Here is a 25,039-nt window from a genome sequence, read left to right as displayed (position 1 = left end):
CAAGGAAAAGCCTCACAAAGGCACACTGATGTCTAGAGCATACAGGGAAGAAGTGGAGGGGTCTGTTTACAAGTGGAATAAAAAATGAAATAAAATTAAAACAGAAAGGATGGAGGAGACTACATACTAGTTTAAGATCTTCATCTGTGGCTTATACTTTCTGGTTAACTGTGAGGGGTCTTGTGAAAACCAGCATTTGTGAAGAGACAGAAAGTGATAAAGTGGGCAGGTGAGAGCAGAACCCAATGAACTCAATATAGTGATTTCTCATGGTTTTAATCTGAATGTCCTGAGGCTTTGAGATGCATTGCTCTGCACCAGACCAACCGATTCAGGGGAGACACCTGCATGTTTTACATCTCCCAGCTGGAAGAAAATCACTTGCATTTTGCATTTGCACTTCATTTGTCAATAGAACGTGTACTTGCACGTGAATTGTCAATTGAAGTGTCATTGCTGCCTTATTAAATGAGATGTGGACTCACAAAGATTTTCTTTGTGGTTGAAGTCTAAGTATTGGCACTCTTTGGGATTTTCTGCCAGCCTGTGTGTCACTGAGGGGATTGATGGAGTTATCATTCTATCTAGCTGATTGTTTTCACAGAATTGCTTGAAATTTAATAATCTTGTAGTGCTGGTTGAAACTAGCCAGAGGTTTAGAAGTTATTTGGTTTAGTAGTAGGTGTCAGAGCTGATAAATATACATACCTTGATCACCTAAATACTCTTTTTTTAAGACAGCAGGCCAAAATATGTTAATCAGTAGATTACACAAAGCAGTCACTGTCACTAATTGGTGCTTAAATTGTATACCTTGAGTTGGTGGGGAATAAGACATTTAACAGAGTATTACCTGAGGGACCAATCAATTGTAAAATTGTCATGATGTATACAAGTGTGGAGTCAGGTTGTTCAATTAATTCTTCTAAACATGCAGAAATAAATGCTTATTACTGAATACCAGATGGTGAGAACTTGCAGCATGGGGCCTGACAGATATTGAGCAGAACGCCGGAAAGTCCAACCTGGAAAATACAGAGCACACATATGGAGGAAAAAATCAGAAAAAAAAACAGTGAGAAAGTGACATGTGATTGTAGCAGTGCTAAAACCTTGGAGTTCATAGTTGGTAGGCAAGTAAATAGATGTGATTTGCAAGGTGATCTGTAGGAGAAGCTGAGGTCCATATGGGATTTTTGACCTTGCAGATAAGGCAGGGGAGTATAAATACTGCATCTTGTTCCAATCTGTCTCCTTATTTTCTGTATGACTTGGTGGTGCCCCAGAATGAGTGACTTTGTGGGTGCTCATGTCATCTGATGGCTCAGAAAACCCCCAGACCAGCCCCCTGGATCTGGCCACACAGTGGCTGGATGTAACTGAGCAGATGGTTTGTAACTAGCAAAGTGAGGAGCAAACTCCTGCCTGGCTGTAATGCTGCTGCCAGAGAGAGAGAGATCCTTGGCATCACCCACCGTAGTGCCTGGAGTCCAGTTCTTCCGTGGAGCAGCTGGGACATGCGTCTGGCCAAAGAGACTAATCCAGCCCACTCAAATGGGGAAAGATTAACGCAGGGAAAAAAGGCTTCTCAGGCCAAAAACTTTGCCCAGACACGTGCCAGTGGGATTGAGGAGAGGACTGAATAGCTGGGAATGCAGGGAGACAGGGGGAGAAATCCAGGTGCTCAAGCAGTCAGAATGTTCGTTCATCTCAGACCATCTCATGGAAGCAATGCTCTCCTGAACCAAGACATGGGTTTTTTTCAATGGAAGATGTATCCTCAGCATTCCCTGGATGATGCTATTGAAACATGTGGGCTTTGGTAAATGTTTCAAAAAGCAGGAGAAGCCTGTTAACAGATCTGGAATGTACTGCCAGCCTTTGCCTTGTGCAGCTGGAGCAGGAGAGTATAGATTAGATGAAGTTCTTGGGATCCAGTGAGAAAGTTCTGCACATGCCCCACTCAGTACTGCAGCATTCAGGTGCAAGGAGTTTCTTCAACAACACGGTCTGGTGCCATAAATACTGTAGGACTTTGTCAACATGTCCCTCACTTTATAGAGATGTTTTATGTAACCGATACTAAGGTTTGTAAGATCTTTTTTAACTAAGAGATTAGAACTAGGATGTATAAAGAAGAAATACCTGAAATTAATGGTTTACTTGAATAGTAACCCGTACTCAGTATAGTTTTGCATCTTTATACCAGAGGCCTGAAATGTCCTGTAGGTCCTTTTCTGTACAGAAGTGTATTTTTGATGTCCTGTATCAGACCAGAGATCACCGAGCAGGGGTTCCTACCTTAGACAAAGCCTGAGGTCATTCATCAAGGAATGTGTTAAAATCTCTGGGAGCAGATGTCAGAGAAAATCTCTTGTGTGAGGTAATCTAATGCTTTGAAGAGTGACTGTCCTTCCCAGACTGTCCAGTGTTGGCTGGTAAAGAAGGGAATTACTGGGACTCTCCCCTGTTCAGCTGTTCTGATTTTTAAAGACCAGATTTGAGTTTACATATTTAACAGTGCCAGACTAAACTGAAATATTGATGAACTGTTGATGCTTTGTTTTGAATTTGCTCTATTTATTCATGTTCTTGAATTTTTTTCAGGAAGATCCAAAAGATTCTAGCAGTCTAATATGCTTCTCTGTTTGATATTCTACCTCAGAAACTCATCATTGATGAGAAGAAATACTATCTCTTTGGGAGAAATCCTGATCTGTGCGATTTTACCATTGACCACCAGTCTTGCTCTCGGGTCCATGCTGCCTTGGTCTATCACAAACATCTCAAGAGGGTTTTCCTCATTGATCTGAACAGCAGTAAGTAGTGTGGCATTTAACCAGACAGAAGGGCTATACTTCAGTGTTTAAACATTCTGAATCTGAAGCACTTTTTTCCTTTTCCGTTGTTCTCTGCACTGTGGGCAAATGGATATAATCGGAATTTGCATCATAAGGAAAGACAAGGGTTCGGGCAAAGGAGTGTTTGCTCCAGTCAGCCTACAGCTGCCTCACTGGGTGTTTCAAAAATTTCTAACTTGTAAGAGGCCTAAGGAGAGGAGGAAAGTGACTTGACCTTCCCGTCACAATTTTAGTGAAGCCTTCTCTTCTGAGGGTGATTTCTCAAGGTCTGAAACCTGTCAGGTGGTTTTTTGCACTGTACATTGGGACCTGCAGGAACACAGAAAACAAAAGGTGTTTGTAATTTATTTCCAGTGACTTTTTGAGGATTTCTGGTGTGTGTTATCTCAGTGTGAGATGGTGGGTCTACACAGCTGATGCTTTCAGCAGTCACTCAGTGCCTTGTATCTTGGAACAATTGTTACAGTTTCTGAGATTCTCGAACTGGAATACCATGATCCCAAGCTCAACAGACTATTTTGCATTTTGATGTCCTCAGCACATGGCACATTCTTGGGTCATATCCGTTTGGAAGCTCACAAACCCCAACAGATCCCCATTGACTCCACGGTTTCATTTGGAGCCTCCACCCGTGCGTACACTCTGCGAGAGAAGCCGCAGACGCTGCCGTCAGCAGTGAAAGGGGACGAGAAGATGGGGGGTGAGGATGAGGAGCTCAAGGGTTTGCTGGGGCTGCCAGAGGAGGAGACAGAACTGGACGTGAGTATGATGGCACACTGCCTTGATGGCATTTCCAGCTAGGACAGCATTCTGCACTCATTTGCTTAGAGTCATGGAATCATTTAGGTTGGAAAAGACCTTTAAGATCATCAAGTCCATAAATCTAACACTACCAAACTGTTATGACCCACCCCTGAAGACGAGGTTAACTCAGGTTCTTGTTAATAGATCTCTTGGGGCAGATTGGAGTAAAACAATGCTGAATGACCAAAGTTTATAAATAAATATATATAGGGTTTATTTTAGAACCATTAGGTTGCAATGGAAAGGAGGTAGGTAGCCATTTTGGTTATAATTATCTATAATAATATAGAAAAATAAAATTATAAAAGTAACACTTAAGAAAATATATAACGAAAAGAAAGGATATGAGTAGAAAGATCTCACCACCCGTGGGTCCAGCAACAAGACTTGATGTCCATTGGTTGAAGTCTTGATCCATGAGGGTGAGGAAAGCCCTCAAAACAGTTTAATGGCTTTAGGTGGAACACCCAGGTACCTCCTCTGGGAAGGGGAGGTTTTACACTGTTTGTTGCAAGACTGTGGATCTCGTGCAGTCCTCTGGTGAAAGGTCCAGAAATGAGTTCTGGGGCACCTCGGGAGTCTTTGATGGTTTATGACCCTTCCAACACATGACCCTGCCTCTCACGTCAGCGCAGTTGAGCCAGTTATGCCCCATCAGAGGGAAGAAAACCTTCAGCTCTAGGTGGGAATGGGAATGTCCCGGTACCTTCCCCAGTGGGGGAGGGATCAGAGAGTTGGGGAGTGTAGTTTTACAACTGAGCCATTGTGTAAGGCAGGACATTGTCCTGATAAAAAGCACTATCCCACCTCACAGGATCTGCTTCTCATGGGCCTTTTCCCTTAATCTGGTTCAAAACCCATCTTGTTGCTAAACACATATTGATTTGACATAGTCATCCTCTGGTGTTCATGCCCTCTGTGCCTGGGCCGTTCCTTTGTGCATCAAAGGAACAGCACCCACTGTGTTTGCAAATGGCCAGCTATTTAAGCCATTGACATTTCAGTCTGTCACGCAGGCCCACAAGACCCTAAACCAAGTCCTTAAGCGCCATGTCTAAATGTCTTTTAAGTATCTCCAGGAATGGTGACTAAACAACTTCCCTGGGTAATACTTCCTTAGGTTCAGGTTCTTAATTTCTTGGCTTTGAAGATAGTCTGAGGTGCCTTCTGCTGTCAGATACACCCAAACCATCTTATCTGCAATGATAAACCTGTGATCATGCTGTTTCCCAGAATCATAGACCTAATAATCTTACTACTATGCCAGTGATCCTCTTACCAAGGTTTGCCAGGGACGTGCTTTCCAGCTAACATTGCCCCAGGTTGGAGTGGTTTCCCACACTGTTTCCATGGCCAGATACCTGTGAATGCTGCCCTGTTCCCTAAGTTAGCTAATGAAGAGGGAGAGACAGTGTTTGTGGCATTCACAGATTGTGGATATGGGAAGGGACCTCTCAGAATCATCAACCAGCTCAAGAAGGGCCGCCTGGAGTAGGCTGCCCAGGATTGTGCTCCATTCTAAATATCTCTGCAGAGACCCTGCAGCCTCTCAGGGCAGCTCATTGCAGCCCTGAACCTCTGCTTGTTCCTCAGGGTCTGAAGTTGAAACTAAACAATGTCCTGTGGTCTCCTGATGTGCACAGTCATGTGATTAAGTCAGATTTCATACACTAGTTGCTGAAACTCTTTCGTTTCTAAATTTGCCATCAGAATCTGACAGAGTTTAATACAGCCCACAACAAAAGGATCTCCACACTGACTATTGAGGAAGGGAACTTGGACATCCAGAGGCCAAAGCGAAAACGGAAGAACTCCAGAGTGACGTTCAGTGATGATGATGAAATCATCAATCCAGGTAAGGAGTTTGCTTTAATCCTCAGCTGATGCCTTTCAGGACCTCCTTCCAGTATGCTTGTAGGGATTCCGCATGGTTGCATATGGATAAGGAGAAAAGAAATTTGGCAGTCAGTATTTGGGATCTGCTATTTCACAGAAGCTGCTGCCATGTCTCACTGAAGTCTGTGACCTCTTTCTGTCTCTTCTGGTCTACCTGTAAAGTAACTGCATGCTCTGAGCAGGATGGGGATATTAGACTCCACTTCATTGTTCAGTACTCCATCAGATACTGGAGAAATGTCATGGGTCCAAAAGGAGGAAGGTGGTTTACACTTTTGCCTTCTTTAGAATCTCAGTGGGAACAGAACTTGTTTGCTTTTCATCTGTCCTTTAATGCTTTCTTTACCTGTTGCCTCTGGGATGTCTTGAGCTCAGAGAGTTTTTGCTACTTTTCTGCACATCTGAACCAAGTCATCCCTAATCCTCATTCAAACTGATGCATTTGAGGATGTATCCAATTCCAAGTTACTCTTTTTTTCTCCCTTAGCTGTTCTGTATTAATGGCATTCTTATCCATCATACCTTATACGGATAATATTCCTGTTAATAAGAGCAGCTAATTAATGGGCAGGCTCAGAACATCCTAATGCAAACACCAGTCATTCTCATTGCAAAAAAAAAATATTTTTTCCTGACTTTCAAACACACTGACTGCTTCTGACTCCTGCTTCAAGGCCCCCCAAGGACTTTAGGGACTGGCTGCTGTGCCTTTAGCACATGCAATGCCTTGTCAGCAGCAGCTTTCAGCCCAGACTCCAGCCTGTCTGATCCCAAACTGCCCATCTATCTGCTCCCATTCTCCATTTGAGGAAAAGCCTTCCATTCCTGGGAAAGCCAGGATGCCTGATGAGCCACCAGGAGACCAAGCCTCTGAGTGTTCCCCTGAGCCCTTCTCTTTATTTGGTCACACTTGTGCTTACTGGGAGCTGCTGGAGTGCTGGCTTTGGGAGAAGAAGGTCTGTTCCAGTTTTTCGTATAGATTCCTTTACCCCACAGAGGTTCTGTTTTTCCATGTGCTCACTAAAGGCATCACTGGTTGTGCTCACTGAAAGCATCGCTGTTCTTGCTTTGCAGAGGACGTGGACCCATCTGTGGGGCGGTTCCGGAACATGGTACAGACAGCAGTGGTCCCTGTTAAGGTACAGGGTGACTCCCTACTTTCTCATTAACACATTACTTTGATGAACTCACTTTATGATTTATAAATGGCACCTTAGAAACAGAATACTCCCATGTGGAAAGTGTTTCATTGTTAAGAAGAAGTCATGTCTGTGTTTCACAATTGTCTTTTTTAGCAAATTTGACCAATTCCCTTTGAACCCAGCTTTAGCTCTATTCTTTAATAATACATGGGATCAATGGTGATTGGTTTTTTCCTCCCAAAAAGAAGCACTTTCTAGAAATTCAGTTCATTAGTTCCAGGCATCAGATAAAATTGTGGGAAATGTGGAAAATAGAAGGGAAAAATGAAAGTTTGTTTATTTAAATACTGTGTTCGACATTTCATAAGTTTGTGTACTAGAACAAGCAGGTTTGGGGTTTGCTCCAAGATGAGTATGCTGACAGTGTTCTATTTAATTGGAATATGCAAGGAGGAAGAAAGATCTGCAGAACTTTAGAGCAGCTAAGCCACTGTGTAACAGCAGTTTCACTTGTTGCTGGTATAGACTAAATAACATCATGTGGAGAAGGATAATATTCCATAAACCCAGACTGCAGGAGAAGATTCCAATGATCAGGAGCAAAATTACCCCAGTCATCTAGAAGCTGCAGTTTCTTTCTGTGGGGGAGGGAAGGTTTGTGTTATAATGCTCTCAGGCACAGGGTGGGATTCTTGGGGTGTCTTGTGCAAGGCCAGGAGTTGGACTCGATGAGCCTTGTGGGTCCGTTCCAACTCAGGACATTCTGTGACCTACTCAGTCTTTGTTCAGGACAAGCTCAAGACTGGCAAGACTGTATAGGAAGTGAAGAGGTGCTCAGACTTCATCTAAGTTACACCTGAGTGTCAGCTTTTGACACCCTTCCTGCACTGTGCACCTCTAAAAGTTTATTGTTGTGGTTTTCAAGGGAACCCAGAAGAAACCTTGTAGGACAAAGACTGGGACATGGTCTGTAAGCACTTTGTATGTGGCAGATTTAGGTGCCTTTTGGGGGAAATGGCCTTGGCACCCAGTTTAAATAGGTTGATGGTTCAATGCATTGTGAGTAACTCTTTAACTTCTTCTGACTACAGAAGAAGCGCATGGAGAACGCGGGCTCACTGACCACAGATGACTCTGCGTCACGGCGCATGCAGAGCTTCCCCTACAGCGGAGGATTGTACGGGGGGCTGCCCCCCACCCACAATGAGGCAGGGTCACAGTCACATGGCGTCCACGGGACCGCACTCATCGGGGGGCTGCCCATGCCCTACCCTAACCTTGCCCCCGACGTGGACTTGACTCCAGTTGTGCCCTCCACAGTGAACATGAACCCAGCTCCAAACCCCGCTGTCTTCAACCCTGAAGCTGTGAATGAACCCAAGAAGAAGAAATATGCCAAGGAGGCCTGGCCGGGCAAGAAGCCGACCCCGTCCCTGCTGATCTGAGCTGGGCTGAGGGAGGGTGGGAGTTAGCGGCTCCAGAAACTTTTCATGTGCGGTATCGTCTTTTTAAAATTTCAGTGTCCTAACCGATGTAATACCAAGATTGGAGGAGTGAAATATCCTTTAAAGATCCGTCTTCAAATGTTTTTATATGTCTGTTAAAAAAAAAAAAATACAGCTCCCATCTCCTTTTGAACCAAAACCCCTGTAGCCTTTTCTTAGCCACCACTGTTCCAGAGATCTTTATGCTGCATTTGGATCCACAAGTGAAAGGGGCAATCACACAATTATCACTTACGGCACGACCCTGCAGGTCCGTGTGTTTCAGTGCTGGGCTTGCTGTGGTGACACTGTTCGTGCTGGACATGCTCACAGCAAGGCAGCTCTGTCAGGAGGAAATGTTTGTGGGGCCAAGCCTTACAAAATCCCATTGGTAGGAGTTGTAAAACTTGCAGAATATAGGTCAGCTTTTATTTTTTTTTTTTATTTTCAAAACTCCACCAATGTGGGGCATTCTCCTTTTTTTTTTTTTTTTTTTTGTTTGGCTACTAATTAGCTTGTTCTAATTTCCACATAAAACACTAGAGCATCCCATGAGTCATGAGTTGAGATGGATAAGCAACAGGTGGGTTCCTTAGCTTTGTTGCAGTGCTGCAGGATGGGGTCTGTGGGATGGATACAGAGTGCACGGATGGAGGGTCAGAGCGTCCAAAAGGAACAGGCACTGTCTGCACTGTGCCATGATGACTCCCCTGGATAACTCAGGGTGAAGTTAACACAGTGGAGTTTCTTTTAGACTTGGTAGCCCCTGTAACTTAAATAGTTTCATTTTTATTTGCAAACGGAACTTGTAAGCTTAGAGTACATGAGATTCAACAAGACAAAAAGCTGAGAGGACTGGCATGTTCCCCACACAAATATTTTGGCTGCTGGGAACAGCAGGTGAGAATCGAGTGCTACTGAGAGCCAGAATAGGAATTCCCAGTGGACTTGGGTTGTTGCTCAAGCCCTTTAGTTCCTTGGTTTTAGATATGAAAATGATTCACATATTCAGACACTGTGGCTGTACTTTACACAAGGTAAGGCCAGAGCTCTATTATTCTAAACTTTAGTCTGGATTTTTGTACACTCTCTAATGCAGTTCAGCTACAAGTCACATTCCTTTGCTGTTTGCAGAATCCAGGAAACGTGCACCAAAATGAGAGCATGTACCTGGCTGTTCACTGTGTGCAGGACTGCAGCTACCTGGGGAAGTAGTGGCAGGTTGCTGGGGCAGGGCTGTGTTCCAGTGAGCTGGGGTACTGGATGGTGCTGGATCAGCGCTCTGTTCCTGTGACCTGGGGCGCTGGATGCACCAGACCTGTTTCGGACAGGTGCTCCAAAATTTGTGTGAGGTCTGCTCCGCAGTGATTGCTTCTATCATGTCCCTGAGGTGCCAGCCAGCAACTGCCCAGCTCACAAGAGCCATGGCTTTGGAGACTGCTCTGTTCCCTCCCCACACCATCACATCTACTAGCTCAGACAATTCCTTGTGTGGATTCAGCACCTGCTCCATGATCCAGCTGCACTGCTCTGTGTTTAAGTTGCCATTGATGATTCAGCTGTTGGGCATTTGTTCTGCTTCCCAGTGCTCCTACAATAACTCAAAATCTTCCTCTCTTTAGTCTGGCCTGTAGGATTTTCATTTCCCAGCCAGTTGCTTTCTGAAGGCAACTCTTTAGGGTAAGACTAGTCGGGACAAACAAAAGTTGAGCACGTTTTCTTCTTTTTGTTTTGAGGCTTTTTTGTTTTATTTTGGGGGAAGGGGGTTGGGTTTGGGGTTGGTTTTTTGGGTTTTTTTTGCAAGTGGCTCTTCGCAAGATTTTTCTTGACAAGGGAAACTTCACTGCTCGTTGTTTTTTAAAGCTCTTCTCCTCCCTGACTCTGAACCAGCTCTTACTATTTGAGAGCTTACAGGCCACAGCTGGCCAGGAGGGGACAGGAACATCGAGGGGCTTTGTACAGACATTTGTACACTTGTGTAATATGTAATAGGCCTTTTCACACTTCTGTTGAGCTTTTTACCTGTAACCTTTACTATGTTGTAAATTAAATGCAGATTTTGCCAGGTTGGAGAGTGCAGTGTGTTCATTCCAGTCTGCACCAGTACAGCTGAGACTGCCCATGTGCTGTGGACTCATGGGAGGATCCTGCCATGGCAAAGTGCTCTTCTCCCTGCAGGCCGTGTCCTTGGGCTGCCTCAGGCTGCAACTCCTAAAGCTGTCCCAGCTGCTTTGCTTGTGACCTGCTCTGCTGCCTCATGCTGCACTTTGGCACACAAGTGACACTTACTTAACAGTGGATTTTGAACAGTGGTTGCTTTTGTTTTCTGAGTCAAGTTTTATCTGGTTCAGGCATAATCCTCTTTGTAAGTTGTACTCCAGAGCCCAGCTCTGCTGCTCTCATTGCCCAGCCTGCTCCTCCAACAGAGCGTGACCTTGGGCAGGCTGCAGGCACCATCCCCTGTCCCTGGATCTGCAGCCTGCCCTGGGCTCACTGGGGACAGCTGCAGTGACAAACAGCAAAATGGGTACAGGTAACCACAGGGCCTGCAGTGTAGGGTTGAGAAGAACTCCCCAGCTTTGCTGAATTCAGTAATATTTAGGCTATACATAATTTTTTTCCCAATGCAGCAGCAGCTGGGGCAGGTGCATTTGCACTGCAGTGTCGACAGAAGGCTGTAGTTCACAGTTCATGTGCCAGCTGCTCGCCTGCCACAGGCGGAAATAGCTGGAAGAAGTAAAGGTGTTCCCTCTGTGGTCTCACTGTCAGTTTGGGTGTGTTCACCTCCTGTATTAAATGAAGGATTAAAAGGGAGGAAAGTTGCAGAATAATCTGAAGCCCTCTGCAGTGGGAATGCTGAGATGGAAACAAAGTGGAGACTAGTTTGCAGCTGAATCAATGAGCTAAAGAAAATGGTAGTAGTGTCCAGGAACATCTGTCCTTACAGAATTTCCTGGGTTATCACTGTAACCCCTCCTCCCCAGTTTGGAAGTATATAAATAAATAAAGGGTGCAGCATCCAGCAGGCAGCCCAAGAGCTTGATGTGAGGTACCTCATGGACACTGAGGTACCAACACATCAACCCCTGTGCTGACAAGCCTGAAAGCAGCACTTGTTGGGGTGGAGCTGAGATCTCCCTGGGGTCCTTCAGGAGAGCAGGAATAGCTTCCAGTGCAGAACAGGTGAGTGGCCAGGTGAAGTGTTGTAAGAGACGGTCCAAAGATCCCTCATCTGCCTCACGATCATCGTCGAGGACAGAGAATGAACACAGGAGTCCTGGCCTGGCTGAGGTGGGATGTCTGCCAAGTGTTGCCTGCAGGTGTGCCCGCTGGGAACTTGTACGCATTCCTGAAGGAATTAGTGCAGGTCCCGATGGACTGCGCCGTTCTTGCTGCCCAAGGGAAGGGCTGCACTGGAGCGGAAAGGAGTGACCTGTCCTGTACACCCGTCCTGTACACCCGTCCTGTACACCCATCCTGTACCTGTTTTCCCAAAACGACGGGCCCCATAACAACGGCTGTAGATTTCCCCCACCTCTTGGCCAGTTGCCCCTCACTTCTGAAAAGGACTATAAAAGGACTTTCTGAAATAACTGAGCTTGAGATCTCCCCATGGAAAGCAGACAAATCTATTGGCAGAAGACCATGAGAACGTTGTCTCATCCGTTGGTAGCTATTCCCCCCTTTTTCTTCCTCTCTACTCCTTTTTGTTTGTCTTTATCTCTCTCTTTCTCTCCTCTATCGCATTACCATGTTGTGGGCACTTAAAAAAGGTGCACTGTTTTGATTAAAACTGAAATCCCTTGTGTCCTTTTGCACTCTGAGATCTATAAATGAACCATCACGACCCTTGCTTGTATTAGCGGATCATGACGTGTGCACTTCTGCAATTACACCAAGAGCTTTGAAACCTCAATGGCACCAGGAGAGACGACATGACTGCAAGACATAGCTTGGGCCAAGCCAAGGACCTGGGGCTGTGCAATGGCTGGTGCTTGGCTCAGATGTCAATTGCTGTTTTTTCAAAAGCAGGCAAATACAGTCAGATCATCTTTGATCTCAGAAGTCTCAATCTAGCAGTGGTAGGTAAAGGGGGAGCAGTGTTTCTGCTTTCACTTCTCAACACCACGTACAGGTCTTCACCCGTAGGAGCTGTGTGGTATCACTGGGCCTTACCTGCTGGCTGTGGGAGAGGGAATACTGGAGAAAGGGAGAATGTGAAATAAGAGCCTGGAGCGAGTTCAGGATCAACAACTGCAGGGTTTGGGTTGCAGTTGTTAAATGACCTTTCCCCAAATCTGTAATCTGTAAAGCAGTAAGAGGTATCTGACATTCCAGCATCACAATTAGTGCCTGAAACTAACCCTGATGCTTCTCCTGCCTCCCTCAGAGGAGAGCAGCAGCTTTCCAGAAGCACTGGTGGTGAATTTGGTTCTTGTCTTTTGTTTTGTATGAATTTTCCAGAACTGATGTCCTTCTCAGAGAAGCTTTAAGAGACAAGCAGCTAAAGAGCATGAATCTCTGCTCTCCACCCCTTGTACACCCTTGCTGTCTCTCATCACAGAATCTGACAAACATCAGGGAAAGGTTTCAAGCACAGTTGCAGAATGGTAGTGGAGGGGGAAGCCATAAATACTAAACCTTAAATACTACCGGGGCCCACACAGGGCAGGTGTAGGCAGACTGGCCCCAGAAAGGCCCACGGGTGAGAGGAGGGAGCTGGCACATGTCCCGGGGGCTGCTACCAGCATTCCTCATGTCGGCACACACTTCTCACGGGGGGGACAGAGTCACCCTACCCGCCCCTCTCTCCTGCACCCCCGGGCCCTCGGGGCCGGCCCCAGCATCTCTACGGGGTAACTCCCGTGCCCCGCGGGCGGCCCCCTCCCCGCAGCCGCAGCCCCCGGCGGTGCCTCGGGCGGGGAAGAGCCGCTCCGGCGCCATCCCGCGAAGCAGCCCCTACCCACTCGTCCCGCGGGGCCCCGCGCCCCGCACGGCTCTTGCAGCGGTTCTGCTACGCCGGGGCAGAGCCGCCCCCAGCCCTGCAGCCCCGGACTCGCGTGTCCCCCGTAGCTCCTGCCCAACGCTCGGAGGTGCTTCAGAACGAACCTGGTCTCAAACCGGCCCGGTTGGGATCCGCCAGCTCGGTCCTCCCGCTGCAAACAGGAGAATTTCAAGACAAGCAACACCGGCAGCTACCGCCTGTCTCCCACCGTTCCCTCTCAGACCTGCGTTTGCTCTAGGGAGCTCTGGCGACACAGAGCTGGAGGGGACAGGGCCGGGGGCTGCGAGCCCTGCAGCCCAGGAGCAGAGTGGGGTGTTCACAGCGAAGTGAGGTGTGTTCCCATGGGCAGTGAGGTACCAACACATCAGACCCTGCGCTGACAGGCCCGCAGTGCATCCCGGCCCTTAACTGGGTGTTCGAGCACCCATAGCACCGCTCCACACACACACTGAGGTGGTCCCAGGGCAAACACCAACGCCAGCAAAAAAAGCACGACTTACCCTCCCCATCAGACCCCTGGGAGAGCCCAGAGCCACCTTCACACAGCACAGAGCACTCATCCTGCGCCCCCTCCACCCATACCTGGAGTCCAATACCAGCACTGTGTACTGGTTCCCTCCAGGGTCTTAGAGCAGCTGGCAAACCCAAGGCTGTAAACCACCACCTCGGATCTCACTGGCAAAGTGGCCCAGATCAGCTGCCAAGCCCAGCTGAGAGAGGGAACTCAGTGGAGGCGAGTGAAGAGAGCACAGAAGAGAGAGCGAAGAGAGCTATTTATGCTCAGCAACTGAGGGGGAAACGATTATCAGTACCTCATCTTCAGCACTGAAACACCAAAGTTTGCTGAAGTCCAGACACTGCCACCCCACCTGGCTTTGCTCATAAGCCACAGGCTGCTGTGGAACAAAGCCACCATAACAAGATTTCCTGAGTCACCAGCTGTACAGACTTGCAGAATTGTGTGCCAACATATGGAATGCTGACAGCAGCCTCTGGAACATGTGGTAGCTCCCTACCCTCACCCGTTGCCAGTTCATGTCCACAGGGAGGCCTGGTCTTCATCTGATCTGTGAGGTTGCTCCAGCAGTCCCAGCAGAGGGGAGACAGACTACTCATTGCAATCAGTTTGGCGTAACAAGGCACTCAAAAACATTGCCCTTCACACATCAAGCTTATCTAGAAAATTTCAAATCAGCTTCACAGGGCTTTTAGTAAACATCGACAGTTTTGTCCCGGTTTCCAAGCAAGTTCTCAATGCCAAAACCACTGATTCACATGCAGAGTAGTGTGATCTCATGCCCTCCTCCCTTTCTCTTGCTCTTGGCCATCACAGCACTCACTGAGGACTGAGAAATCCTAAGAACATGCAGAAAACCAAAAGCCAAACACTGCTGGCAGCAGAGGGAGAGCTGTTGGTTTTCACACACTCATTGTACTTTGTAAAATCAACTTCCCTGATGGCACACAGGTGATCCACACGGCATTCCTGCTTGCACAGCTCCAGGTCGTATCTGGCAGAGTTAAACTCATAGTACAGCTGCAGGTAGTGTGGGTCCCTCGAGATCCTCTCCAGCACCGTCTGCATGGAGTGGGCAGAGCCATCAGGGACCTGGAAGGCTTCTGTCAGCCTGTACTCTTCTTCCCACACTGGGAACTCTTCATCCCATGGTGAGGCCATCAGGTTGGCACGAGTAAGGTTCAAGTAGTAGGTCACCATATCCTGAGAAGGAGAAAAACAGAATTGAGGAGACATCAGGACAAGATTGGCCCTGGAGTGAGACACTGGGCTGGGCTAGGCCCCCTCTGCAGCACTCCCCACTAAGGGCCCAGCTGCCACTGACAGGGCTTCCTACCAAGATGGGCACCTGGGAACACCTCAGGTGAAAGCCTCCAGAACCCACCCCAAACAGAGCCTGTTTCATAAGGGGTGAAGGGGTGGCTTTGCTCTGCTTGACTTTGATCTCCAAACATCAGAAACTTTGAGCCTGGCCTACTTCATACAACAGTTAGTTACTATCACCACTATCCAGCAGCAGAAGCAAGGGCTGCAGGAGTGTTACTTCCTGAGCAAAGTTATTTTCTCAGCTGTGAACAAACTGAAGAATAAAGTTTTTCACAACTTCTGTTCTTAGTCTCTTGCCCTTTTTTCTCTCCACTTCACTGGCTCCCCAGCCTTGCACAGCATATTTTAGCATTTACTTCTATGCTATAAACATGTAAACAGAGCAACTATAGAGAACTTCATCCACTACAAAGGAGGGCATAAGCACCTGTCCTTCACCTCCTGGCAAACAAGAGGTGGGAAACAGAAGCTGCCCCTACAATTCACCTCAATTCAGATCCACTCCAAATGCATCATTTTAGCAAGTAGAGGGACACAAATAATTTTTCAGATGGGTTAAAGGTTTTGGAGAGGGTCTGACAAGTCTGTTATTACTCAAAGAGTAGTTGTGATCCACATTATCTGGGGAGCAAAACAAGTATCAAGGGAAACTCGCTAAGGACATGAAGAACACCACATAAACTGTCTGACCCTTCCCTGGGGAACTCATCCTAGCAGGATGCACTGGCTGCCAGGGCCATGCTTTGACTCACTGACACTCTGACTAAATCTTTGTGTCAGAAACAAGGCTGAAATATCATGGGTCAGAGTCCTCTCCCACACAGCCACTCAGTCCTGTGGACTCAGAAATACTGAAAAGCCCATTCCAGCTACAGAAGGGAATTAAAGTTCTTCCAGAGCTATGTTGTGGTGCACACAGGGATTCCCTACCAAGACCTGAAGGGTGTCCCGATCATAGTCGATCACCCGGATCCCAGGGTTGTTGGCTCCATTGCTCACTCCAGGTAATGTTGTTTTCCAGGGAGTCACTCCAGGGGCCAGGAACATGACATTGATTGGACTACCTTCACAGAAATGCAAAGCAAACCATGACTGGAGACCTTGGCTTGTCCCACACCATCTCCCCATCACAGTGAGCACCCTGGAGCAGATTGCACTGCCAAAAGCACCTTTGTCACCAGTTCCTGGTACCACCACACAGACAAAGATTAACACATGGAACAGTACTGAGGACTGAGAACAGGGCTGCTGCAGCCAGGAGTGGGCTTTCCAATGCTGGCAAGGGCTTTTGCAGTGAGGGTAGCCAGGGAACAACACTCAGCAAAGGTGTTCACCCAGAGCACCCCACACACACACAGATTCAGCACTGCTCCCTCAGCAGTGCCCAAACCCCTCAAGAGGGAACAGGCAAGAAGTTGCCAGGCATTGAGGGGAAACAACAACATTTGAGGGAGAATGGGAAGGAGGGCAGGAGCTACAGATTGGGGGTAGAGATGAGAACCATTGTTGCCTCTTGTTGCCCAAAGCATTTCAGAAGCTTTTGCTGGCTTCTTAGCTGCTTTCAGCCAACAGCCTCTGAAAACTCTCATGGACAGTGATTCTGAGAGCTGACAGAGCTGTCCCAAAAGTGCTTGGGTGACAAGAACGGGTACCTGTGTCGCTGTAGAACATGCGAAAGCTGTCCGTGTGATGGTGCCCAAAGAACTGGGCAGAGATCACCCTGTGGTGCTTCTGCACAATTCCCAGGTACCGCTCATTAAAGCCCCTCCGGAACCACGGCTTGCCCCGTTTCTTCTCAAAGAAGCCAGGGGGCACATGTCCCACAATGTAGACCTAGAGAAGAAAGAGCTGCCCTGAGCACAGAGCCCACACTGCCCATGGAGCACCAGCCAGTTGTGACTGCACCCAGAGGGAGCAGAGCAGGAAGAGCTTCCGGGCTGGGGAGAAGCCCAGGTTGTTTATTCAGTCTTTTTAATACCATTTCATCTGCTCTAGAGGCGTTGGTCAGTGTTTCTTCCAGCCACTGGAACTGCCCCCCAGGATCCTCCTCACCAGCTGTCTCATCATTCTGGTCATAGTACAGGTTGGTGTTGAGGACAACCATCCGCCCCCTCATCCCTGGGCCAGGCAGCTTCTCGCTGTAGAAACCTCCTTAAAAATGCAACCGATGGAGAAAGAGCTGGAGGTCTGGTCACACTGGTGCCTGTGATCCCATATCCCTTTGTCTCCACCTCTCTCTGCTCTCCTTAGCAATAGCCACAGCAGGGTCACTGCCTGGAACAGTGCTCTGACCACTCCAAGATGTGGATTTGGAGTGACTCTTCCCTGTGTGTCTCTTGTAATTCTTGTGCCTCTCCCGAGGAAGGGAGAACTGAATGGGTACCATGGGCACACCAGGAGCTGGGAAGCCCTGGAGAGCCACAGCACTGCCTGCACCAGCTGCTACCTTTAAAGATATTTTTCCTCCCTCTGCAGGTCACCACTCTGCATTCCTTCCAGTAACTTGACAATGGCAGGAGAGACTAAAGTATAAAATAATTTCTCTTCTTGCAAGCAGAACTCTAAGACAGAAATCAGCATTAAATTGGACCCTACCTCTGCAGTATGCTATGAATACTGTTGCTCTGAGCATAGAAGCAAGGAAAATCGTTCATGGTATTCCCCTACCCCTCCTCATATCCCCAGCATGCTCTAAACATGAGCCAGTGGTGCCAGACCTGCTCTGAAGAGAGGAAGGGAAGCATCACTCAGCCAGGGCCGCCACAGTTCTGCTGTTTGGTTGTAGATCCTGTGCTCCTTCCCAGGAAACTGATTCTTGGGGTGGAAGTCATGATTGCCCATCGCTGCGTAGACCTTAGTACCTGGAGACAGAGCAAAGGACGCACAGGGGAGGTCAGTGCTGCAGAGCTCCTCAAAGCTCCCCAAGGCACTCCTGGCCTTGGAAAGAGCAGCACAACCTAGAGCTTTGCCAAGGCCAGTCACCTTCTGTCCCTGGGGCCACACTGCCCGGGGGCACCACACAGCTCTGACCCGCCCTTGGGACAAGCCACCCACAGCCAAGTGACTGAGCTGTCACCAGCAGTGATACTCCTTGCCCCCTGCTGACACAGGTTATGTCTGAGAGTATATTGCAGCCTTTTCTGCCTTAATAACTAATGACAGAAACCTTTCTTTTCCTCTCTCTTGAGTGAGCTAACCTGAAACATGATTGTGCATCAATGCTGTATGGCACAGCAAAATTGAGGCCACTGAAAGAACACAAACAAGTCCCAGTGACCACAGCCCTTCTGTGCCTTTCCTTGTCCCAGTTCTGTAATTTCTCCATCCTGGTTAGCCCTTCCCATGAGTCTCTGTGCCCTTCTCCCCTTCTCATCCCCGCAAATCCTACCTGGAAATGTCTCTTTTATCAGAAAAGTCAGATTTGCTATTATGTGCAGAACCTTTTCTTCTCCGAGCTGCTCATTGGGGACATGGGGAGTGTCATCTCTAGAAAAAGAGAAGCAGCACAGTCACTGTCTGGGACTAACAGGACCTGTGCTTACAGCAATGAGCAAGGCAGAGAAACTTGCCAACTCCTCTCTAGAAGAGAGTGCCTCCTGGAAGAGAAAGTTTACGCTTTTGTGTGCAGAAGTCAGTGCTATGTTGACTGGCCAAGACACTGAGGGAGTTTCAAGAAATTGCTCACAGGGAAAATGAACTCCACTCCAAACTTGCCAGAGTCAAGGAGTGTTCAGACAATGCTCTCAGGGATACACAGGGTGGGATTGTTCAGGTGTCTGTGCAGGGCCAGGAGATGGAATGCATGATCCTTGTGGGTCCCTTCCAGCTCAGGATATTCTGTGATTCTATGATTCACTTTACCTTAAAACCCCTATGCACAAGGGTGTAAGGGGAGGCTCTCTCTGCCTTGGGGCGTGTCACAGGCACTAAAGCTGCCTGGAAATATTGCAAGGATCAGCACTTTGCAATCTTAGGGCATCTGACATGCAATAATGAAGCAGAGCTGTTTGCACAACTGTGATCACCATTAAACAAGGGAATGCTTCCAGTAAGACAGCAATCTGCTCCACATCTGCGTTTGCACTAAAATGCTTACGGCATTTGTAGACGATGCTGGGCTGTCCACAAGCCCACTGGAGAGAGAGAAGAAGATTCAAAACCATGTCAAAGGACTGAGGAAAATTGCTTGAGGGGAAAAGAATACTCAATATAAGGTCACAAGGACCAATAACTACATCTAAGCAGGAACAGCCATCTGCAGGGACAGAAAATGAAAACATGAGACAGGCAATAGTCCTGCAAACTGGGACTGGAGATTACAGCAAACTGAGGTTGCACTATCAGAAGAAAGACCATACACACAATCACCATGCAAAATAAAGCTTTGACCATCTGTAATGCTGTTGAGGCTTCCCATAGGACAGGGGACCCACCCCTGGAAGCCATACCAGGAGAGAACATCCTCCACTGGGGAGGTTCCTCTGACTCCTAAAGAAAAACTGCCCCTTCTTGAATCAGGTCTCCCAGGTGCCTCATAGCAGCCACAAGAAATGCTGCAAGCCTGGTTTACAATGCTCTCCTCCCACTGCTCTGACCGGCAGCACCGGACGCACAGACACACAGCCCACAGCTCCTTCCCCTGAGCATTGCAGTTACTCGGAGTCACTGGGGAGTCAGACACGGCTGGACAGGAGGCACAAAGGATGGACAGTGATCCTTTTGTCACCTCACTGCCACGAGCTTCTTACCAGTGTCGAAAGCCCTCGCTGGGGCTCTTCTCCAAACCCCTGGTTTGCATTACGAGGCACATCCTCCCCTCTCCTTTTCAAAGCGGGGACCATGGAAAGAGCCCTGACACCCCACGAGCTCCCTATGGGCTCCACTGCCCTTCTCCCGCCTAGCCCTGGTGTCCCTCCAGGCGGACCCGGCCCCTCTTACCCGGTCCAGAGCACGAAGTCCGGGCTGGCCAGGCGGCCCTGCATGGCCCGGACGGCCGAACCGAGCAGGCTCCAGGGCGCGTCGCACAGGTAGCTGCCCCACGGCCCGGCGGGCCCGGCCCGATCGCCGCCTGAGGGGCACGGCCGTCCCGCTGCCGCCGCCGCCTCGTACCCGGGGTCCCAGTGCAGATCCGTGAGGTGCCAGAACCTGCCGGAGCCGCCGCCCGCACCGGGCAGAGCCACGGCCAGCGGGCACAGCAAGAGCAGCACCACGAGCCTGCCCATGGGCTGCAGAGAGCGCTGCCCTGACTGCGCTGCCCCGACTGCGCTGCCCCGACTGCGCTGCCCCGACTGCGCTGCCCCGACTGCGCCCGCCCCCACCTGCGCCCGCCCCCACCTGCGCCCAGCCCCGCCCTTCGGCCCCGCCCCCATCCGGGCGAGGCTGGGCAGCGCCCACTCTCAAAATGGCGGCGGCGGCTTCCCCGCGGCCTCCTCCTATTGGAAGGAGCCAGAAGACGGAGGGACGCGATTGGCTGCCGGCCGGCAGAGCGGCGCTCCCGGATTGGGCGGGAGGCGGCGGCGCGCGAGGGTCGGCGCGCGGGCGGGTGGCGGCAGGTTCCGGGCCGGCGCCATGTGGGGCGGACACGGTGCGCGCGGGGCCGGGCGGGCCGCACTCAGCGGGGCGCGGGGGACGCGGGGCCCGAGGCCGCCGCCGCTCACCCTGATGGCGGCAGCGGTGAAGAAGGGGCCCGCGTCCCCGCCACCGCCTCACGGTCCCTCTCTTCCCCCCGCTTAGGGAACTTCGATGGTGGGTACGGCACCGTGAGCGGCGCGGGACTCCCGGGCGGCTACACGCAGTCCCCGGGCGGGTTCGGGTCGCCCGCCGGCGCGCAGGCGGAGAAGAAGCAGGTAGGCCGGGCGGGGCCACGGGAGGGGCCGCGGCGCCGGGGTCGGCTCTGACGGCCCCTCCGCCTCTTGCAGCGGAGCCGCTCCCAGAACATCGTGCCCTGCACCGTGTCGCAGCTGCTGGCGGCGGAGCAGGTCGACGAGACTTTCCGGATCTGCGATGTGGAGATCTCGCAGGTGGGCGCCGGGGCGGTCGCGGCCGGGGCGGACCCCTGGCCCGCGGCCGGCCCGGGCAACCCTTCCTCCTGCGCCGCAGGTCACCGTTGTGGGCATCGTCCGGCACGCGGAGAAGGCGCCCACCAACATCCTCTACAAAGTGGACGACATGACGGCAGCCCCGATGGACGTCAGGCAGTGGGTTGATACCGATGTAAGCATTGGATTTCCTATGAACAGGCTTTAGCAGCTTTTGAGAGCAGTGGGTAGAGAAAAGTTACAGAACTATACAGTGTCTCAACTGGAAGAAACCCATAAGGATCACTGATCAACACCAACTCCCTACTTCTCACAGAGCTTTTTTAATCCAAAAGATGTGGCTTTTCTGAAACGTGTTTTAGGGATAATGTCCCTGAAATCCAAGGGAGATGCTGCTGTAGCAGAGGTCACTGGTGTTGTGTATGACTGTCTGCCTGTTTAGTATAGCTGAACAGTTTTGGGGGGGTCATCAGGCAGATGTTCAGTTGCCTTACTGCAAGTTTAGCTTGAGTTCAAAACCGGCTCTGGCCCACCCCATCCCCCCAGGCAGATTATGAATTCAACACCTAATTTTTACTATTAGAGGTTCCTTTCCTCTTGTTGCACTGTGAGAATCTCTCATAAGTGGACAGAGACAGCAGAGCAGACAACTGACACTGCTCTGAAATGTATACTGGTGTTGTTCTTTATTTCTTATTTACAGCTATGTTTCTCTAACTGCTCTTACTGGACATAGGAATGCACATTGTTTGTGCTTGCTTGAGATGAGCCTGCTTTGCTAAGTTGTTTATTGTGCTAATTGAGAAATGGAAACATGAATCAACAAACCTCTCTTTTTTCCCCTCTCTGTTAGGAGGCAGGAGGTGAGAATGTTGTGGTCCCTCCAGGAACCTATGTCAAAGTAGCTGGTCACCTTCGGTCATTCCAGGTAAGGTCATGTTATCTGTGTGTGAGTCCTGGCCATGAGGCTGGGGCAGGGGTGTGAAGGATTGGTGATCTGGCTTAGTGCTAGGGGGCTGCTTTAGAATATCCACTTAATCGTGGTCGCTGGACAAATCCTTCAATGTCTCTGCCAGGGTTGTATTTAATAACACTAATTGTTCCTGAATGCTAATAGTCCTGAATGCGGACTATTTAAAATGAGAATCCTTTCAAAATTCCCCTTGTCATCAGCATGTTTTCAGCAGAGCAGAGTTCTGGCCACCAGGTTCTGGGGTGTTGGTACTGTCAAGCTTAGACCTAGTTCTTGTTCATGGGGAGACTTCTTGTAGCACTTCATGTAGGACACGTGGTTTAAATATTCAAATAATGGTTCATGCATTAAGGCAAGGTGCAGGTAATTCCCAGCTGGTTAGAAAGAGGAGTGACTCTGTCTGCATTGTCTTTCAAAATCACATCCCTCCCCTCCTCCTTGCTCGCTCCCAGTGGGATGGGGGGGAATCGGAAGGGTCAAAGTGAGAAAACGTATGAGTTCAGATGAAGGCAGTTTAATAAGTAAAGCAAAACAAGGAATTCATTCCACTCTTCCTATGGACAGGCAGGTGTGCCTCTTCCTCGCCCTTTCACCAGTTTTATGACTGAGCATGACCACTGGCTGGTCTGGGTTCTCCCTTGGGGCAGTGGGGGTCCCAGCTGTTTCCCTTCACAGCTCCTTGTCCCCTCCCTCCCAGCCTAATACTGGTGGAGCTGTGTGAGAAGCAGGAAAGCCCATGGCTCTGTGCAAGGGTTGATGAGCAATGACTAAAACATCCCTGTGATATCAACACTCCAGCACAAGTCCAAAACTAGCCCATGTTACTGTACCCCAGCCAAAACCAGCACAAGATGTAGGTCAGAACGTTTTGGACTAGCTGCATGCAGAGAAGCTCTCTCCCCACTGCTATCCTACTCCTGGAGGGAATGGCTGGGTTGGCTGTTAGGCATCTTTGTGTTGCTGTGTTGTAAATTGTTTTCTTTGTTTTCTGTTTGGTTTTGTCCCACTGAAAGAATAAGAAGAGCTTGGTAGCATTTAAGATCATGCCTCTGGAAAATATGAATGAGTTCACCACACACATACTAGAAATTGTCAATGCACATATGATCCTCAGAAAAAATCTTATGGTACGTACAAAGATCCTGATTCCATCATGGCCTTTCCTGACTGGTGATCTCCCAAAGAGAGACCTTTCGCTGGGAAAATTGCCTAACTGTGGGGCTGGAAAGCTTAAAGCTGGGCAACACTGAATGTTTAACAGTTGTCCTGGCTTCCTTGGAGAGAGATTGTGTTGCAATCCACTTCCATAAGAAGATTTTTTTACTTACTAGCTTAAAAATAACAATGAGTGTTTAACACTGTGGGCTTGGTCAGCCTGGGTAACCACAACACTTTTATTCTCATAATTCCAGTCAGCATCAAGAGTGCCACAGTCATTTTCCTCCACTGGGATAAGTGACATGGGGGGCTACGGAGGAGGTGGCAGCCTGCCAGTGAATGGGCTCACGGCGCACCAGAGCCAGGTGGGTGCCAGCAGCTTTTCTGGAAGCACAGCAGTGGCAGCGGAGGCTCTTCCAATGTGATTTACTGTGGTGGTTCTTGTTCCTCCAGGTACTGAACTTGATCAAAAGCTGCCATGTCCCAGAGGGGATGAGTCTACAGGACTTGAAACTTCAGCTCCACAGTATGAGTATGTCAACAATCAAGTAAGTGTGTAGAAATGAAGGATGCTATGGAAATCCAGGCAGTCCTTCCAGAGGCAGAGAGGACAATGGACAAGCCCAGACACTGACCTGTGAATCAGAGTGGGTAATTCAGGTGGTCCCAGCAGTACAGGAGCCAGAGCTTTTGAAAGTTTCACTGCCCTGAATGAGCTGTTGCCAGTTGCTTTGTTCCCTGTTTTCAAAACAAGCTGTTCATCAGTTCAGTGGCAATGTACTGCAGTGTCTCAGTAACATTTTTCCTGTTCAAGGACTACCTTGCTCTCTGCACACTGATAAAAAATTTAGGAATAGTCTGTTCTATTCTACTTCACTGTCTCTCATAACTTCTTCTTGAGACTTACAAAAATAGTCATTAGCTTCCATGACCTTTGTATGTTCTGTCCCCTGTGGAACAGTAGTGGATGCTACCTGGGCAGTGCAGAGTGGTGACTCAGGCAGAGTCTGAGCGGCAGGGGGAGCACATTGCCATAGCTTTGGAGAAACTTCCTGTGTCACCTACACTGCCCACGGGACAGAGACACCAAGAGCTTCCCTTGGCAGCTGCCAGGAGAGACCTGTGGGGATGGGGTCTGTAAATGGGAATTACCTGGCAGAAAGGTGGTGACTTATCTCCCTTTCCTAACTAATTGCTAGCTCGTTACCAACTGTGTGGTTTTTCTTCAAGGCAAGCCGTGGAATTCCTCAGCAGCGAGGGACACATCTACTCTACAGTGGATGATGATCACTATAAGTCAACAGATGCCGAGTAAAGTTCTTTACATCTGATTTTAGTTCCAAGCAAATGTTTGTCCATGTTTCAAGATACCTTGCTGAGCTCTGTGACGTGGAGGGTGACCTTTGCTCTTTGTGGAAATTCCTGGTTACTCTGTGAATGCCAACTCCTTGGAATTCAAGGATGAGCAGAAAGTGTGTGATTCTGGTAATTGGACCTGATTCTATGCTGTGACCATGTGACTGAAAGCATGAAGAGACACAGGAAAACTGAACTCCTCAAAGCTTCAGAGCCTTCACTTTGTTTTGGCTCCTTAGAGGGTGCCTGTTAGAAAGAAGAGCTTCTTTATGATTTGTCCTTTATTTCTAGAGCTGTTTCTCCTAACTCAGCTTCCATTCCATTTCCTTCACAAAGTGGGTAGCCAAGAGTAATCTTCCACTAGTGTACAGCAATCATGAAAAGATGTTCTTATTGTTTAGTTTGTGCATTTAAATCTATATTTGTACTAGAGCTGATCTTGTTACCAGAGCTTTTGAACATTTCCAATAAAATGTTAA

The 25,039-nt window shown here is 49.0% G+C and overlaps 3 protein-coding genes across 3 annotated transcripts in view; 2 read left to right on the top strand and 1 right to left on the bottom strand.

Moving 5' to 3' along the window:
• PPP1R8 (protein phosphatase 1 regulatory subunit 8) overlaps positions 1-10,192 on the top strand; it is a 28,126-nt gene extending 17,934 nt beyond the window's left edge. Inside the window, exons 3-7 of the mRNA XM_082296431.1 lie at positions 2,666-2,819; positions 3,400-3,620; positions 5,376-5,520; positions 6,636-6,700; positions 7,795-10,192. Of these exons, the coding sequence (XP_082152557.1) occupies positions 2,666-2,819; positions 3,400-3,620; positions 5,376-5,520; positions 6,636-6,700; positions 7,795-8,148 (939 nt within the window). The 3' untranslated portion in view covers positions 8,149-10,192. The remainder of the gene's footprint in view (positions 1-2,665; positions 2,820-3,399; positions 3,621-5,375; positions 5,521-6,635; positions 6,701-7,794) is intronic.
• A 4,238-nt stretch (positions 10,193-14,430) lies between these two features.
• SMPDL3B (sphingomyelin phosphodiesterase acid like 3B) lies at positions 14,431-20,257 on the bottom strand (the record flags this gene model as incomplete). Its single annotated transcript, XM_082296499.1, has 7 exons — positions 14,431-14,912; positions 15,966-16,099; positions 16,688-16,868; positions 17,014-17,186; positions 17,753-17,896; positions 18,424-18,521; positions 19,974-20,257. The coding sequence occupies 7 exons, from the start codon at positions 20,255-20,257 to the stop codon at positions 14,529-14,531; spliced, it is 1,398 nt and encodes a 465-aa protein (XP_082152625.1). The 3' UTR covers positions 14,431-14,528.
• Positions 20,258-20,560: 303 nt separating this feature from the next.
• Positions 20,561-25,039, top strand: RPA2 (replication protein A2). Its single transcript, XM_082296816.1, has 9 exons — positions 20,561-20,619; positions 20,769-20,881; positions 20,954-21,055; positions 21,135-21,248; positions 21,927-22,001; positions 23,060-23,173; positions 23,459-23,569; positions 23,658-23,752; positions 24,435-25,039. The coding sequence occupies exons 1-9, from the start codon at positions 20,604-20,606 to the stop codon at positions 24,517-24,519; spliced, it is 825 nt and encodes a 274-aa protein (XP_082152942.1). The 5' UTR covers positions 20,561-20,603; the 3' UTR covers positions 24,520-25,039.

Source organism: Coloeus monedula, assembly GCF_965178545.1.
Source record: "Coloeus monedula genome assembly, chromosome: 24".
NCBI lineage: Eukaryota > Metazoa > Chordata > Aves > Passeriformes > Corvidae > Coloeus > Coloeus monedula.
The sequence above is the reverse complement of the archived record's forward strand: the minus strand, read 5'-3'. Positions and strand labels throughout refer to the sequence as shown.

Excerpts from the sequence above, each read along its gene's own strand:
- RPA2 (XM_082296816.1), top strand. Across the intron at positions 21,056-21,134 it reads GCGATGTGGAGATCTCGCAG|GTCACCGTTGTGGGCATCGT; the intron begins GTGGGCGCCGGG and ends CCTGCGCCGCAG. Across the intron at positions 23,174-23,458 it reads TCCTCAGAAAAAATCTTATG|TCAGCATCAAGAGTGCCACA; the intron begins GTACGTACAAAG and ends TCATAATTCCAG.